This window comes from Siniperca chuatsi, linkage group LG16, assembly GCF_020085105.1.
Source record: "Siniperca chuatsi isolate FFG_IHB_CAS linkage group LG16, ASM2008510v1, whole genome shotgun sequence".
NCBI classification, from domain to species: domain Eukaryota; kingdom Metazoa; phylum Chordata; class Actinopteri; order Centrarchiformes; family Sinipercidae; genus Siniperca; species Siniperca chuatsi.
Genome location: NC_058057.1, coordinates 28,024,231 through 28,041,542, shown reverse-complemented (window position 1 = coordinate 28,041,542; position 17,312 = coordinate 28,024,231). Strand labels below are relative to the sequence as shown.

The 17,312-nt window shown below is 41.2% G+C and overlaps 1 protein-coding gene and 1 long non-coding RNA gene across 2 annotated transcripts; one reads left to right on the top strand and one right to left on the bottom strand.

The window, feature by feature from the left end:
- Nucleotides 1-2,648: 2,648 nt before the first annotated feature.
- LOC122862639 (protein NLRC3-like) lies at nt 2,649-14,603 on the bottom strand. Its single transcript, XM_044168150.1, is given in 15 exon segments — nt 2,649-3,486; nt 3,712-3,752; nt 3,917-4,090; nt 5,142-5,315; nt 5,642-6,265; nt 6,267-6,684; nt 6,687-7,436; nt 7,679-7,907; nt 8,006-8,084; nt 8,314-8,427; nt 11,529-11,633; nt 12,365-12,505; nt 12,618-12,720; nt 13,908-13,948; nt 14,385-14,603. Coding segments are annotated over 14 exon segments (3,570 nt in total). The 5' UTR covers nt 13,933-13,948; nt 14,385-14,603; the 3' UTR covers nt 2,649-2,893.
- A 947-nt stretch (nt 14,604-15,550) lies between these two features.
- LOC122862683 lies at nt 15,551-16,862 on the top strand. The gene is made up of 4 exons (XR_006374825.1): nt 15,551-15,690; nt 16,137-16,214; nt 16,365-16,443; nt 16,645-16,862. It is a non-coding gene; the product is annotated as an uncharacterized LOC122862683 (long non-coding RNA).
- Nucleotides 16,863-17,312: the final 450 nt, after the last annotated feature.

Genomic DNA, 17,312 nt, shown 5'->3' with positions numbered 1-17,312 from the left:
GCTCAAGCTCAAACACAGTGACACTGAGTGCGTGGTTGACAACTCAAGAAGAAAGAAAGCAGAATTAAAAGACGAGTGTTTGTCTCTTTCTGTTTAACAAAGATTTCCATGACAGAGTATTTGCCCCAAAATATGAAGAAACACAAATTATATTTAGATTCTTTTCAACGTGTGTGATTATGAAACATAATGTACTCTGTGTTTTGTTAGTTTTTCATAACAGCATGACTCATTGTGGATTATCCCTTATTTACATGATGATGTATATTTATATGCTGACCAATCAGTAGCCACTTTGACTGAAAGTTGAAGTCAGAGCTTAACTCTTGAACCGCCAGGAGTCGCTGTAAACCTAAAGCCACTATTAGAATACACACCTGTGTCGGAGGGAAAGACTACTTTAGACTAAGTCTGTTTCATAAATGTTTATAGGCTACATTTGACAATTTTAGTAGAATAGTTTTGCCTCAATTTTCACAAAGGCTCTGGATCGCTGTCAGATGATGACCCGTCAATCAACCCAGGACACGTCGCTCAGTCCTGAATCCTCGCCTTCACTCATGCATTCAAGTCTAATGCCTGTTTTGCATTCATAACGCTCTGTCTTATCCAAACTGAAGGTTAGCCTGTGACTTGACACAGCTGTGTCACGCAAAAAGACGCCAATAGACTGTTTATCTAAACGTGTAAAATTAATAGGACGAAAATGACTGCGTTCTCTACCGGGGTAAATTTTACCTGCTGGTGGTTGTAGGGTTAAGTGTGTTCAACTGCAGTTGCTCTAATGTCCACTAGATGCTGCTCAAAACAAACTCTGCACATTGTACTCGCTGTATTAAAATGACTCTAACACTAACCCACAGCTTCTCTCTGCAAATTCAAATACAGCTGTTACAAACGTTCACCTCTCAGTAGATAATTTCACATCTTCTAATATGTAATAAAACCACTGAAACACAGGATTGGCATCTGCTCTCCCTGTTTAATAACCTGATAAGGCTTTAATGCAACAACCAACAGGAGATGGAGACGAAATCAGAGTTATTAATGTTTTCTTAAAGGTTCATTTACATCAGTAATGTTTAGAAGCATCACGAAAACAGAAGCACTGGTTGAGGTCAGTGAAAGATTGTGGTTTTGGTTAAGCGTCAGTACAGTTAACACATCATTCACTGTGGAATTTTTCTATTAAACCAAACCATGATCTTTCCCTAACCTTAAAACTCATTAAATATGTCATCAGTGAACATTTTACTAAAACATTCAGAATCACAATTTTGCAACTTGAAAAAAATCAGGGTGGCATTACATTTCCTCCAAAAGGTATATGCTTTTGCAAGGAGTCGACGTCGCTTCAGTCAGCAGTGTGAGTGTTTCTCTACACAGAGAGATTCTACATCCTACAATGAACACAGAGACACTGAGGACTCCAGTGACAACATCAGAGACTCCACCCCAAACCCAAACCCAAAGCCAGGATAAAGAGGTTCAGTGAATGTGGTGTTGAAGGTGTGGAGGTGGATCAGTGTGTCAGAGGAGACTCTGTAGAAGGACAGAGTGCCAGCAGGACAGTCCACATACACTGCTACTCTGTCAGAGACAGAGGAGGAGGAGGATGTTACTCTGTTGTGACATACAGAGTAGCCATCATCAGAGCAGCTCAGACTCCAGGACTGATTATTCATCCCAAACCTGCAGTCAGCACTGTTTCCTTTCCTTCTGATTCCTCTGTAAGTCACTTCTATATGAACTGCTCCTTCCCACTTGACCTACCACTAACAGTGATCATTCAGACTATTTCTACACAGCAGCAGACAGAAGCAGTCAAATCTCTCTGGATGACAAGGTTTTAAAAAAAATCTATTTGAAAATCGTGAAAGAGTAAAATTCTTGCAGACATGCATTATCTTCCCTGACATTATCACATCAGGATCATCCATCCCGGTTTCCATCCAGGGGGTCAGTGTGGACATTGTACAGGACTACAAGTACCTGGGAGTACACATGGACAATAAACTGGACTGGGCTAAGAACACTCAGGCTGTTTACAGGAAGGGCCAGAGCCGCCTCTGTTTCCTGAGGAGGCTGAGGTCCTTCAACATCTGCCGGACAATGCTGAGGATGTTTTATGAGTCTGTGGTGGCCGGTGCTGTCCTGTATGCTGTTGCATGCTGGGGCGGCAGGTTGAGGGTAGCGGACGCCAACAGACTCAACAAACTGATCCATAAGGCCGGTGGCATTGTGGGGGTGGAGCTGGACTCTCTGGCGGTGGTGTTAGAGAGGAGGATGCTGGGTAAACTACACGCCATCTTGGACAGCGTCTCCCACCTGCTCCATGACGTGCTGGTCAAACAAAGGAGCGCCTTCAGCGGAAGACTCATCCCCCCACAATGCACCACAGAGCGCCACAGGAAGTCATTCCTGCCTGTGGCCATCAGACTCTTTAACTCCTCCCTCTAAGTGTCAGTCTGTATGACCCGAAGTCACTAAACTGGACATTGATCATTAACATCTCTGCAATACTTGACATAATTGTGCAACAAACTCTGTTTTCAGTTAAATTTATTGATATTTATTCATATTTCTATTACTGCTGTGCAATATCCACCGTCTCATAATCATCTTAATAAGCTACACTTAACTTGACAGTACTCATTATTGCACTATTACTTATTACTTATGTTATTACATTGTATTATACCGTACATACTTATCAACTTCTTTTGGTACTTACACTTTTTTTAGCTTTTATACTTTGCATTTAATTTATCTTACTTGTATTATAGTGTATATTATGATTTGCTTAGTACTTCTATTCCTGTGTGCACTGACGTGACAGTGACGTGTAGGTTTGTCTAATGAACGTGTGTGATATTATACAAATTAAGCCATTTCAGCCACTCTTTTCAGTCAGCTGTCTTTCTTTATCCAGGAGACTCCTGTATGGCTCACACAGAGACACTGAAGACCTGCTTTTAAATCTAAAACCAAGCCCAAAACCAAAGCCAGGATAAAGAGGTTCAGTGAATGTGGTGTTGAAGGTGTGGAGGTGGATCAGAGTGTCAGAGGAGACTCTGTAGAAGGACAGAGTGCCCGCGGGACAGTTCACATACACTGCTACTCTGTGCGAGGAGGGGGGATGGGAGATGGGTGTCACTGTTTTATTGTGATAAACAAAGTATCGTTTATTAGAGCAGTATAGACTCCAGGACTGATCATTCCATCCAAATCTGCAATCACAAGCCTTTCCTCTCCTGCTGATTCCTCTGTAAGTCACTGCAATAACAACCTCTCCTCTCCACTCGACCTCCCAGTAACAGCGACCAGTCAGACCATTTCTACACAGCAGCTGCCAGCAGTAGTTAAATCTTTCTGGATGATCAGGGTATGGTTGACACTTGCATAACCGTGTCACCCTCCTGTTGTTGTCAGACAGTTGGAGGTGTTGGTTTGCTGTGTTTGTGTCCAGTGTGAGTTCACAGAAATCTGATGGAGTGAACGACACAGATGAAGTTTATCATGTAACACTCCTGATTCATGTTCATTATTTGTTTAATATTGACAGATTGACCGTACATCTCTACAATAGTATTGTAAGGACACATTTTGTCAGTATGATTTTTAGTGAACAGAATGTGACAGACATAAAATTTGTATTTGGACAGAAATGTGGAATTCTTTTCTCATGAATCAAACTGAATCCAAACTTACACTTCACAGGTTCCAGCCTCTTTTCACCACAATGATCCACCCTGGAGGCAGAAACACAATCAGACCAGAATATTATTTCTTTATATAGAAAAATTAACATTTAATAAACTTCACTGAATGATTTTCTGATGAGTCCTGACTGCTGTTGACCAGGTTTTTAGTCAACCAGAAGAAAAGTGAGTGAGCTCTTGTTGTCTGTCCATACCTGAGAGTGTCCAGTCTCCAGTGTGGATTCTCCAGTCCAGCAGACAGCAGCTTCACTCCTGAGTCTCCTGGATGATTGTAGCTCAGGTCCAGCTCTCTCAGATGGGAGGGGTTGGAGCTTAGAGCTGAGGCCAGAAAAGCACAGCCTTCCTTTGTGACCCGACAACCTGACAGCCTGCAAACACACACACAAACACATGCACACACACATAATGTTTAGTTATTCAGGATACACATTCTGACCACACTCACACAGGGCACACATTCACACCTGGAAGCTGATTCTCATCCACTTGTATCAACCCTGTCTTCTAGACATTACTTTTATATACAACTAATTTGCAACAGAAAATACAGCAATAATACTGCCTGGATTACATTTTCTATTAAGATAATAAGGAAATTGTGTTAATTAACAGCTCTGGCAAGTCGCAGAATGTTGACACTGAACGTATCAGTAAAATGTTCACTGACCATGTATTTCAGTTGTTTTCTGCCACAATATCCGATCTGCAATACATTATTAGCTAGTAGCAGCAACAGCATTATTAATTTTTATGGTTATGTTTAGGCACTGGTAGCACTTGGTTAAGGTTAGTGAAAGATTGTGCTCTTGGTTTAATACAGAAAAAGTCAATAGTGTACAAGACACAATGTTTTAATTAGCATGAAACCGAAACCACAATCTTTAAACCAACCAAAGCCTTTGTTGTCTAACCACACGTTAGACTCAGGATGTAAACCCCGCTCTCCGGTATCAAGGTACTGCACTCTGTGCCCCACCATCCACCCCGAACCCTCTCTACGACTTCTGTATGGTACATAAATGTAGTGCTTTACTGAATTTAAAAACGTTGCCTGTGAACATATTCCAGGTAGCGATTATGTTATAGGGAAAACAAATTATATACATGTACTATATGTATACTATAACAAACTATATAAATGTAATTTCCTTCCTTTGAATTTATAGCATTCAGTACTTACTGTAAACCTAAATAAAAAGAACATGGAAAAAACATGGCTGTTGCCATACACAGGATAAACTATCAAGGAGAGTCTAACTATACATAATTTACATATTAATGCCATTTCATGTGTCTCTTTTGAGTGAACTTCTTTGCATCCTGCAAGCAGAAAAATCACATGGATTTTTGGTATCTTCATTCACATTTGCCAAAATGTAAAAAACATTTAAGTGGTCATCAAACAAATTTAATCCTGACCTGAGAGTTTCCAGTCTACAGTGTGAACTCTCCAGTCCAGCAGACAGCAGCTTCACTCCTGAATCCTCCAGGTCGTTGTAACTCAGGTCCAGCTCTCTCAGACTAGAGGACTGGGAGCTGAGAACTGAGGACAGAGCTTCACAGCTTCTCTCTGACAGATTACAGCCACTCAGCCTGATGAAGAATGAATCAAAAACACAAGATAATTTAAATCATTTCTATTTTTCCAGTATATGATATAAAGGATATTGGTCAATGGTAGTGGGTTGCATTTATATACTGCATTTATCCAAAGCACTTTACAGTTTTCCTCTCATTTACCCATTCACACACACACACCATGCACGGTGCTGGCCTGACCATCAGCAGCAAGTTGGGGTTCAGTGTTTTGCTCAAAGATACTCAAGACATGTGGACTGGAGAAGCCAGGGATCAAATGACCAACCTTGCAATCAACAGACAACCAGCTCTACCTGCTGAACCACTATTCATCAACCTACACAGATTTTTTGGAGGCTTTGACGACTGGAAGCAGCCTCAGAAGAGCTTCCTCTGAAGCAGAGTATTTCTTCAGGTCAAACACGTCCAGATCTTTTTCTGATGACAGTAAGATGAAGACCAGAGCTGACCACTGAGCAGGAGACAGTTTATCTGTGGAGAGACTTCCTGATCTCAGGTACTGTTGGATCTCCTCCACTAGAGAACAATCATTCATTTCATTCAGACAGTGGAACAGATTGATGCTTCTCTCTGCAGAGAGATTGTCACTGATCTTCTTTTTGATGTGCTGGACTGTTTCCTGATTGGTCTCAGAGCTATTTTCTGTCTGTGTCAGCAGGCCTCGTAGGAGAGTCTGATTGGTCTCCAGTGAAAGACCCAGGAGGAAGCGAAGGAACAAGTCCAGGTGTCCATTTGGACTCTGTAAGGCCTTGTCCACAGCACTCTGGTAGAGATCTTTTAGTTTAGGTTTTTCTCTGAAGACTTTAGACAACTGGGAGGTTGATTGTTCTTCTGACAGCAGATTGACACCAGAGTTGATGAATGTCAGATGGACATGAAGAGCAGCCAGAAACTCCTGAACGCTCAGATGGACGAAGCAGAACACCTTGACCTGGTACAGTCCTCTCCTCTCTAAAGATCTGTGTGAACATTCCTGAGTACACTGAGGCTGCTCTGACATCGATGCCACACTCTGTCAGGTCTGATTCATAGAAGATCAGGTTGCCTTTCTGCAGCTGCTCAAAAGCCAGTTTTCCCAGAGACTCAATCATCTTCCTGCTCTCTGGAGTCCAGTGTGGATCTTGCTCAGATCTCCCATTATACTTGACGTTCTTCAGTTTGGACTGAACCACCAGGAAGTGGATGTACATCTCAGTCAGGGTCTTAGGCAGTGCTCCTCCCTCTCTGGTCTTCAACACCTCCTCCAGAACTGTAGCAGTGATCCAGCAGAAGACTGGGATGTGGCACATGATGTGGAGGCTTCGTGATGTCTTGATGTGGGAGATGATTCTGTTGGCCTGCTCCTCATCTCTGAATCTCTCCTGACGTACTCCTCCTTCTTTGGGTCAGTGAACCCTCTGACCTCTGTCACCATGTCAACACACCCAGGAGGGATCTGATTGGCTGCTGCAGATCGTGTGGTTATCCAGAGGCGAGCAGAGGGAAGCAGGTTCCCCTTGATGAGGTTTGTCAGCAGCACATCCACTGAGGTGGACTTTGTAGCATCAGTCAGGACCTCATTGTTGTGGAAGTCCAGAGGAAGTCGACACTCATCCAGACCATCAAAGATGAACACAACCTGGAACTCTTCAAACCTGCAGATTCCTGCTTCTTTGGTTTCAGTAAAGAAGTGTTGAACAAGTTTCACCAAGCTGAACTTTTTCTCTTTCAGCACATTCAGCTCTCTGAAAGTGAATGGAAATGTGAAGTGTATGTCCTGGTTGGCTTTGTCTTCAGCCCAGTCCAGAGTGAACTTCTGTGTTAGGACTGTTTTCCCAATGCCAGCCACTCCATTTGTCATCACTGTTCTGATTGGTTTATCTCTTCCAGGTGAGGGTTTGAAGATGTCTTCTTGTCTGATTGTTGTTTCTGGTCTGTCTGGTTTCCTGGATGCCGTTTCAATCTGTCTGACCTCATGTTCATCATTGACCTCTGCAATCCCTCCCTCTGTGATGTAGAGCTCTGTGTAGATCTGATCCAGAAGGGTTGGGTTTCCTGGTTTAGTAGTCCCCTCAAACACACACTGGAACTTCTTCTTCAGGTTAGACTTGAGTTTACACCGGCACAGCTGATTTGCTGGAGAAAAAGAAATCAATAAATGGATGTTACAGAAAATCTTATCAATGTGAATTCTTTATGGTGGCTTTATACATCTCTCTTCATTAAGTATAATCAGCTTCTCAGTTCAGCCTAAAATAATTCATAGATCAGATGCAGATGTGTGCAACATATTCACAACAGAGTTTGGAAGTGTAAACTTCTCCCATATTGCCTCCAATTCCCTTTCCATCATGTTAAAACTGTTAAAGTCGTCTTACTGCTCTGCAGACAGTCAGCCAGCTCCTCCTGCTTCATTCTCCTCAGGAAGTGCAGTGTGATCTTCAGAAATGCCTCTCTGCTGCTCATCCTCTGCTCTTCATCCTCACCGTCCAACACCTCCTCATCCTCCTTCTGACTCTCTAAGCATTCTGGGTAATCTGGACTCAGAACCCTCTGAAACCTCTTCAGTTCGTTTTTCACAAAACTGACAATATTGTCCTCAAGCAACTGAAACAGAACAATATGTAGGTCAGACTACAAAACATCAAATCATCTGTCAGACTGAAAGCCTGCTGGTCTAAAGAGTGCAACATGTAGACTGTTACCATAAATATGGAGTCCAGATCTGTTTGATGCTGCTGTGCAGACTGACCACTGGGAACATCTGATTTATCCTGATCAACTCTGTGGAGTTTTAAAATATACAAGAACAAACAAACACATACCTTGTTAAAGATGTTCTCTCCCATCATGATAATCCTGTTAGAAACCCAAATTTAACTCTCTTGTACATGCTGCTAAAATTTGTGGTGAAAAAGGAAACTAAGTCAGCAGACAAAGAAGTACTAAACGTAGAAATGAAACCTCAAGAGGGTTAAAGAAAATAACAAGCTCATTGGTTTTAAATTCTTACCTTTGCTTGGCAGAGTTTTCCTTATCTTTGAAGTAGAGAGGTTTATCCATAGAGACGTCACTCTTTATGGACACACTGATGGGCACACAACAGTCTTGTCTTTGCTGCTGGATCCTGTGAGAGACAATACATTGACAATAAAGTGCAAACTTAAGTTCATTCTGAACACTCTTAGTTTGGGTGGCAAATGTTTTTATCTCCTCCAGTGTCCAAAATCACAAAAAGGACAAACTCATCCATACAGCAACCCGGACAAAGCAGCATCCTTACCTTGGCAAACTAACTTGTAGTGCATTGACTCTTTTACGTGGAAGATAATCCAGCAATAGATCAAGACACCTAAGTGGCTTGTCTTTTGGGTCTTTTCTAAGTGGTCTTCTTTCTTGCTAAAACTCTACAGGTATGTTAGCCATTAGATTGTTGGCAATACCACAGCTAAAGTAGTTCAGCTGGAAGTAGTAAATGAACTTACTGCGCTGCTGCTCAATAAGCAGATGATCCAGCAAAAGCAGAAGACCTGCCACCTTCTCAAAGAGGCCTACCAAGCTTCATTATCTTCTACAGAAATCCCTTGATGGACTGCTAGTCATGTTTATCCAGTGTGAGAGCTACATATGCATTGTTTCCCCTACAGTTTAGCCAGCTCAAATGAGTCATTGGGTTTGGTCATTTTGTGGTTTAATTATAGAGACAGTAAATATAATGTAGAAAATGAGTGGCAATGATGTTCCGTGCTCCAAACCCCTGAACCACCAGGGCTCCCCATTCTAATACCATTCCAATCCACCAAATTCACCAAATATTGATACTTAACATAAAGTTAACGTTGAGTTATTTAAAGTTTTAAGTCACATCACATGGCTCCCTACTACCTAACCAAGTAATTTCTGAAGGTGTCTCCTACAAACGCTAAAGGGGCGTGACAAAATGTTGGTATTTGATCTCCCGGGAATGAGAACGGGTTGAACTGCCAAACCAGGCAGTGATGCAGCCAGTCAGGATACTCTCACTGAGTATCCTGGATAGTAGTCCATGTTGAGCCTCCTCAGCCTGCGGAGGAAGAAGAGCTGCTGTCTCGCTGTCTTTGTGATGGTATTGGTGTTGTGAGTCCAGGTCAGGTCAGAGGTCTGCAATCCTGTCGGGCCATTTTTTTATAGTACAGGCTCAGGTCAGACTCTGGCTCATTTAACTTCTCTCCTTTCATTGTGCCCATATACGCGCAGAGCACAGTCGGACAGTTGGTATTAATATTTGTGAGCATGATTGTCAGTGGCACTGGTAGTTATGTTTGATGCCTATACTAAATGTACCTCTTAGTAGTGTGTGGTGTGGATGTCTGTTTTTGCGTGTATCAGAGAGAGCGCACATTAGAGAGAGCTTGAAGTGATATTGGTGTCAGTCTCTGTACGGGATCGGGCTGAAAAATTGCAGACTTTGTCGTGCTGGGGCCGGGCTAGGCCTGGAATTTTTGGCCTATGCAGATCTCTAGGTCAGGTCCTCGCTGATGTGAACCCCGAGGCTGAAGCTGCTTATAGTGATGTGTCCTTCTCCCTGTCACTTCCTGTAGTCCACAATCAGCTCCTTTGTTTTGCCTCAGCCGGAAAGTTGTTCTCAAAGCGTGCATAGAAGGTGTTAAGTTCATCTGGGAGAGATGCAGACTGACTGATGCAGATTATCTCAGCACTGCTGGTTTTCCTTTTGTAGCCTGTGATAGTTCTTAGTCCAGCCCACATGTTTCTGGTGTTGGAGCCCTGATAGTTAGACTGTCCTTGTATTGTCTCTTAGCACTGCTAATAGCTCTCCGGAGTGCATACCTGGATTTCCTGTGCTCCTCCAAATCATCCGAGTTGTAAGCGTCAGTCCGAGCTTTACGTTTGGCATGGACTTCCCTGTTAATCCAGGGCTTCTGATTCAGGAATGGATTTGCCAATGACCACGTCCGTGTATGTGTTGTGTATGTTGTTGTTCTGAAACACATAACACTCCGTTGTGCTGTGACGCAAGGTCCAATCTGATTAGTCGGACCAGGGCTGAATGATCACATCATCAATGACTTGCGTTTATGACTATAGGCAGGCAGAAACAGAACTGAGATGTGATCTGATTTGCTAAAGGGGGGACAAGGTAGGACCTTATAACGACCCTGGAAGGGGGGAGTAAACCATCATGATAACGACTGATGTAAACTCCCTCAGGAGATAATAAGGTCAGCATTTGATCATGAGGTGCTCTAGGTCAGGAGAACAGCCCGTAGAAATGATTTCCACATCTGAGCACCACTGGTTGTTGACCATGAAGCAGACACCTCCCCCCTTGCTTGAATGGAGAGTCCCACTGGAACAATGGCTGCGTCTGGGATTGAAGGGTCAAGCCAAGTCCCTGTGAAAACCATAACGTTCGGTTCTTAGTGTCCCGTTGAAAAGCCATCCTGCTCCTAAGTTCATCTAGCTTATTATCCAGTGACTGGACATTTGCTAGAAGAATACTCAGTAGAGGAGGCCGGTTTTCACGATTCCTCAGCCTGACCAGGACCCTAGCCCCTGACCCTGGCTTCCTTTGTCACCTCTTCCAGGTACGGCAACAGGTAAACCCAGCCATGGGTATTCCCTATTGTTTGTTGATCGTGGTGAAAAAGTGTTGTCCACCAACGATTGGATGTGTGGAAGTTGTTCTCTATCATATTTTATGATAGGGCTAAACAAAGATGAGGAGGAGCTCAAGACAATGCAGCCATCCCCGGTGCCATCTTCTCTATTTAAGTCTATTTGTTGCAGGTTTTGATAGAAATGTTGGCTTTGAAAATCACGGGGGTGTGTACTGTATTGGCTTACAGATGAATGTGAAGCTGCAAGGATGAGGGTCAGCACCTCTGAGTCTGAGGCTATGGTACCATGGTGGATTGCTCCCTAAGGGTTGGTAGTGAATTCACTCTCTGAGGCAAAGCAGTTAACGTTTCGTCACTCAGACTGTGGTTGTATTGCTCAGCTTCCAGCTGGGAATGCAAGGAGCTGAATGAATGTGCCAAAATATAGGAAAGAAGCAAAACTTTAAGTGGACGTATAATGAAGTATAATTATTGTTTTATATTGTTGTTAATAATACTGTCTGTCACTGTTCTTCAGAGAAATATAAATTTTTAGTACATATTTCAGGAGTTTCTTCCTTTAAAATGTTCTGTAAATGCAAATATTAGAAGAAAAATGATGTTGACTCACTGCATTTCAGAAGTTTGTTGTCCATTAAAATCATTTGGTTTATCCATAGACCAGTTACTCTTGATTGACACACAACTGGTCACAGCAGAGTCAGGTCTCTGAAAGCTGATAGAAACCAAGGATTATCAAAAGAAAAAACACTAAGCAGGATTTTGAGCAGTCACCAGCAGACAAACCAACAGCAGCAGATTGTAAAGGAAGATGGAAAGCAAACTCAACAAACATACTCCAGAGAAATATCAAAGTCATATGTTGTTGTTAAAAACAACTTTGCCAATTATAGCTTGATTCCTATGGTTCTAGTGTGTGGAGTAGGCCTACATCCCTCCGCCATATTTTCTGGCAGTATAGTTTGGAAGAAAATTAGTTTCATGATATAATGTTGTATATTGCCTGGGCAGGGCTTAATTTTTGCCGGATCCTGCCCGAACAGGATGAAACGCAGCGGAGGCAATCGATACAGTTCGGTTTCTTAGCCTGCTTGCTTTTCTTGGTTGTAAATAGCCTTTCTAGCCTGAAATCAGACAGAACTGTCAACTCGTTACACTGCAACTCAGTGGAGTGTACGGATTCGAAGGTCTGGGAGAGATCCAGAAGGCACCGCGCACTATGCACTCTGACTTTCTGTTTCAGAGCAATAGACAGTTCTGCAGCCTTGTTCTCAGTTTTCTCTGGCCATAGGGCACCAATTTCTAAAATAACTGCACATTTCTACTGCATAGGTGACCTAGTTTTATAGGCCGGTGGTGAAAGTCCTCTTTAATAACACTTTTGTTACTGTTCTTTAGGAAGAATTTTAAATGCCAACATTTCATAGCAACATTATGTTGACTCACTGTGTTTCAGAACAATGTTGCCCTTTAAAATTATAAGAAGGCTCCATGGACACTTCATTCTTGATGGACACACAGCTGGGTTCAGGTCCAGGTCCAAGTCCAAGTCCAAGTCCAGGAGAGTCTTGTTTCTGCTGCTCTGGGCTTCAACACAACACACACAGAGCTTTGACTGTGAATAATGATGGTGGAGGGATTTGAGAGCTGAGCTCTGAGATGCAGAAGAGTCATGGACAATCAGAGATCCTCATCTCACCTCTGAGCTCTGGTCCTTGTGCCATGTTCCCCACACAGACTGGTTTTAGAGGGGGGGACTCCCTCCTCTCTGTCCTCACACTGATCCATAGCAGAGTCCACACCTTCACACAAACACAGCAACATGCTGCACTCGGTCACAACATTTTACATCACAGTTGTTGTTACATGTACATCACATCGTTTGTGCTTGTGTCAGCACACTTCCAGGGAGAATCACTTCTGTTTAAATGGAGATTACATGGATTTAAGCAGAACTGAAACTGAGGAAGCTCTGTCAAGTTTAATGTCTGCTGTGTGGCGGAAGAAAGAAATTGTCAAAAAGAAAGAATAGTTAAAAGAAAGAAAGAAGGCCTTTTTCAGTTACTGGAATAGAGCTTTACCACACAATGAATTTGGTGTCATGAACACAGTTTTTAGGCATCTGAGATGTTTTGTAAAATGTTATACTTCTGAGCCTTATTTCTCCATTCCACCTTAAAGAGGCCCCCACCATTTAAAGATATCTCAAAAGTCACGTTTTTTTGTAGTAGTAGTAGTAGTGGTGGTAGTATTTGATAATGAGCTTGGCCTGAATTCTTAAGGTGCTTAAAATATTTTAAAATTTTAATTTTATGAATAATTCAGATTTAGTTCTAAATATACATGTATTAGCATTATAAGCATTAAACGTCATTCTTAAACTTGGAAATTTACCCAAAAAAATCCCAACTCAAGGTCCACCTTGACATGGTTGAAAGCTCCAGAAAAAGTAGTAAGTAATAGTAAGGGGATGTTGAGTTGGGATTGATTTGTTAAATCAGCATTATATTTAACTATGAACCCCAGTGTCACATATCAAAGTGTAAGTTCAGTGTGTTAAATATAAATACCAGGAAGACCTACACTTTCCAACAAAACACATTAAACTCAATTAAACTCCAACTTCATTAAAGCAGCAAAATGTGTCTTTATTTAATCAAAAATGCATTTATACCTTTGAGTACCTTTAAATGTAAAACTGAGCTGAACCTAAATGAATTAAAAACATGTTTCCCTTCGCTTTTTAGGTCTATGACACTTTTCACTTAATTGAATCTTCATTGTATTGTGATATTAAGGACAATTAGGGAATAAAATAATAAATTATATCTTGTAATGCTGTCATTTTCATCCATCAGCAAACTTCTGCTAATTCAAACAGGATAGCACATCCAGTTAGCTTGTTCCATTAAACTTTTGAATTAGCTTATCGTTGGAACTTTGCATCACATTTACAACTTGATAGTAAAAACTATGTGGTTTTACTCACCAGAGGACATGAAGGGTGTTTTCATGTAACTGCACACAAACCTGGAAGATTTTCAGCAAAGATGCAAAAGCTTGAACAGTCTACAAGCTGACATGTGAGTCTGTGTACTTTGTACTCTGAGAAAGTCTGTGTGTAACTGTTGTGACATGTTAGCTACCACTGGCTTTGTATTGGACCATTCAAACTACTTACACTTACATGTTCACTGCAACAACCACAAGTCATTTAGTCTCATATACAGCCTTGGAAAGTTATTTTTAATTTCAACAAGACAATCAGCCAGTGAGGTGAGATAACTAAACTTTTGTCAGTGCAGTTCTCTTGTGTCAGCATCATGAAACAAAACAGAGAACAGATCACTGTGTGTCAAGAGAAAGACAATTCTTGAAACAAGTTAAAGAAAATATTCAAACCACATACTTCAGCTTGTTTTTCAGGATGCAAAAAGATTTCTAGACTTGACAAACACAAACTTACTTGTTAGATGATCATTCTGTCTCGCTGGAAACCAGAGTGTTGAGGTCTTGTAAAGATTAACAGCAGCTTTTAGGTAAATAGCTACACATTTGAAGGCTGACCGGCTGATTATTGTATAACCTTAAAAAAGGTAAAAGCAGGCAGTAATAGTTGGATAAAAACCTTTCTGGGATAATCAAGAAGAAAAACACTGAAAGCTCTCGTTATAAAAAACACAACTATTCAGAACGTGAAGTGAAACTAACCAGCAGCTCCAGCAGCAACCAAACAAAAAGAGGAAACAGGAAATAATTACAGCAAAGAGCATTTAATTTTCTCCAAAAAACAGAAAGCGCCCAACATTTAAAATGTATGCACATGTCAAGACATTTCACTGGTCATTATCAGGCATTCAGCTTAATGTGATAACATAACATACAATTTATTGCATTTCATCTGAGGATTTTGTCTTTCTTTTACGAAAAAAATGAACTAAAGATGATATGATAATAATTATTGTTAAATATATGAATATGATTCAATATTAATACTGATATTTATATACCTCTCACACACAGTGAGTGAGGACTCATGTTTTTAATGATACTGCTCCAGGATCAGCTCCAGTATTCAGCATTGCTCCAGTAGAGTCCAGTGTCTCATGTTGCCTGGACTTTGTATTTGAAACTGTTTCATGGAACATTGAGTTTGATCCAAAACATTCAGTTTGAAGATGGTATGTTTGTGATCACTGTAGAAGAATGTGATTAATAAATAAGCGTTCTTCATCCAAAATACATACATATAACTCTCACATTATTTCCCATCAGCAAGACTTGCATGTGATCCAGATTGCTGCTCCCCCATGACATATTTCTAAACTGAGCTGATCTTTAGCTCGTTAGATGGTTAGTCAGCAGCATCTATGGCACAGATAATGGAATTACTCCATCTGATCAGTGATTTCTCTGACACTGACTGGGTGTAGATGTAATAGAGGAAATGTGCGACACTATCTCAAGGCCTAATGTAATAACAAATGGATCACAAACAATACATACACATCCCCAACACTCAGGCTGGTCAGGGAGATGAATAAGGAAATAAAGACACTTCTGATAGGCTGGAATCTGCCACAGGTTAGACTGGTTTTGACGTCACTCTGATGTTGTTTTAGACTTGGACTTTGAAGTTATGAGGATGTGACGGCGTCTTCAGGTCAGATGCACACAGACACCAGGACTGACAAGGAAGAAATGAGCAGCTTCTTCGCTCCACACATGAAGGTGGAAAGTGTCTGTAAGTTGACCTGAAGTGAGTTCAGCAGGTGAGAATCCGACCAGAGGAATCTGTCAATGTCTGATGAACACTTTGATCACATTGTGTTAATGTCACTTATTGACTGTACGGTAGAATAATTTCTTGATCAGGATTGTCTGTTTCAAAATATCTATTTGATGCTTGCAGGTATAAATGTTATTGAGCTTGAAGTTTAGCTAGCTGGTTAGTTTAATCTGGCTTGATCGATAGATATAATTGGGTATCATCTGCATAACAATGAAAGTTTCCTAATAATATTGCCTAAAGGAAGCATATATAAGGTGAATAGAATTGGTCCAAGCATAGAACCTTGTGGAACTCCATGACTAACTTTGGCGTGCACAGAGGACTCACCGTAAACATGTACTAACTGAGATCGATATATATTATCCACAGAGAATTTTATAGAGATTTTAAACTTTAAATAATTAATCAGTTTTGCATGTCTGTCAGGAACCATAAGAAGAGACCAGACTCTCCTGAACCCAGATTTGTGTCCATGAATGATGGACACCACTCAGCTGATCAAAGGTAAGACTTAAAAATGGATGGGTTATTTCTTGTATAAGTCTCATGTGAATGGGTATTATGCCTTAGGAACGCACTTAAATAATATGTTAATTTAAATGCCTCTTTGAAAAATTGAGAAGTTCACCTTCTGTATGTATGTTTTCTCCACAGACTTTATCAGGAGAGTGTAGATGTTCTCAGTGGTCAGTCTGTCCAGAAGTACCAAACAGACCTGGACTCTATATTTGTGGTGTGTAAATGTTGAAGCACAGCTACTAATGCTAATTACAACAGCCACAAACTAAATACTGAACTACCATTCTGATTCAGTCTCCATGTTGCACTTTTTTAGATCAGCAGGCTTTCAACAGGTGTCAGGCTTTCAGTCTGACACATTGGATGTGTTCTATGAGTTTTTATTGAAAGTGGCTTTTATATTTTATTGATTCAGCTGCTGGAGGAAAACATTGTCAGTTTTGTTGAAGAACAAGCTGAAGAAGTTCCACAGAGTTCTGAGTTCAGATTACCCAGAATGCTTAGAGTCAGAAGGCGGACGAGGAGGTGTTGGACGGTGAGGAGGAAGAGCAGAGGATGAGCAGCAGAGAGGCATTTCTGAAGATCACTCTGCACTTCCTGAGGAGAATAAAGCAGGAGGAGCTGGCTGACTGCAGAGCAGTAAGAGGGCTTTAACAGATTTAACATGTTAAGAATTTAACATTATAAGAAATCACAGAAACCTGAGAGAGATTTACATTTCCAAACTATGCTGTAAATATGTTGCACATATCTGCACAGAATATATTAATTCCTCTTGGCTGTATAGAGTCAAATGCTATTTGTTCTCCATTGCTAACCTGAATAGATGTCAAGAAATTATAAAGGTACAAGCACTAAAACTTTACAGTTGTCAGATTTTCCTCCACATCCACTCACTGATTTAATTTGTTCATTTGTTCATTCAGAAACGTGTGCCGCAGTGTGCCGACATAAACTCAAGTCTAACCTGAAGAAGAGGTTTCAGAGGGTTCTGAGTCCAGATTACCCAGAATGCTTAGAGAGTCAGAAGGAGGATGAGGAGGTGTTGGACGGTGAGGATGAAGAGCAGAGGATGAGCAGCAG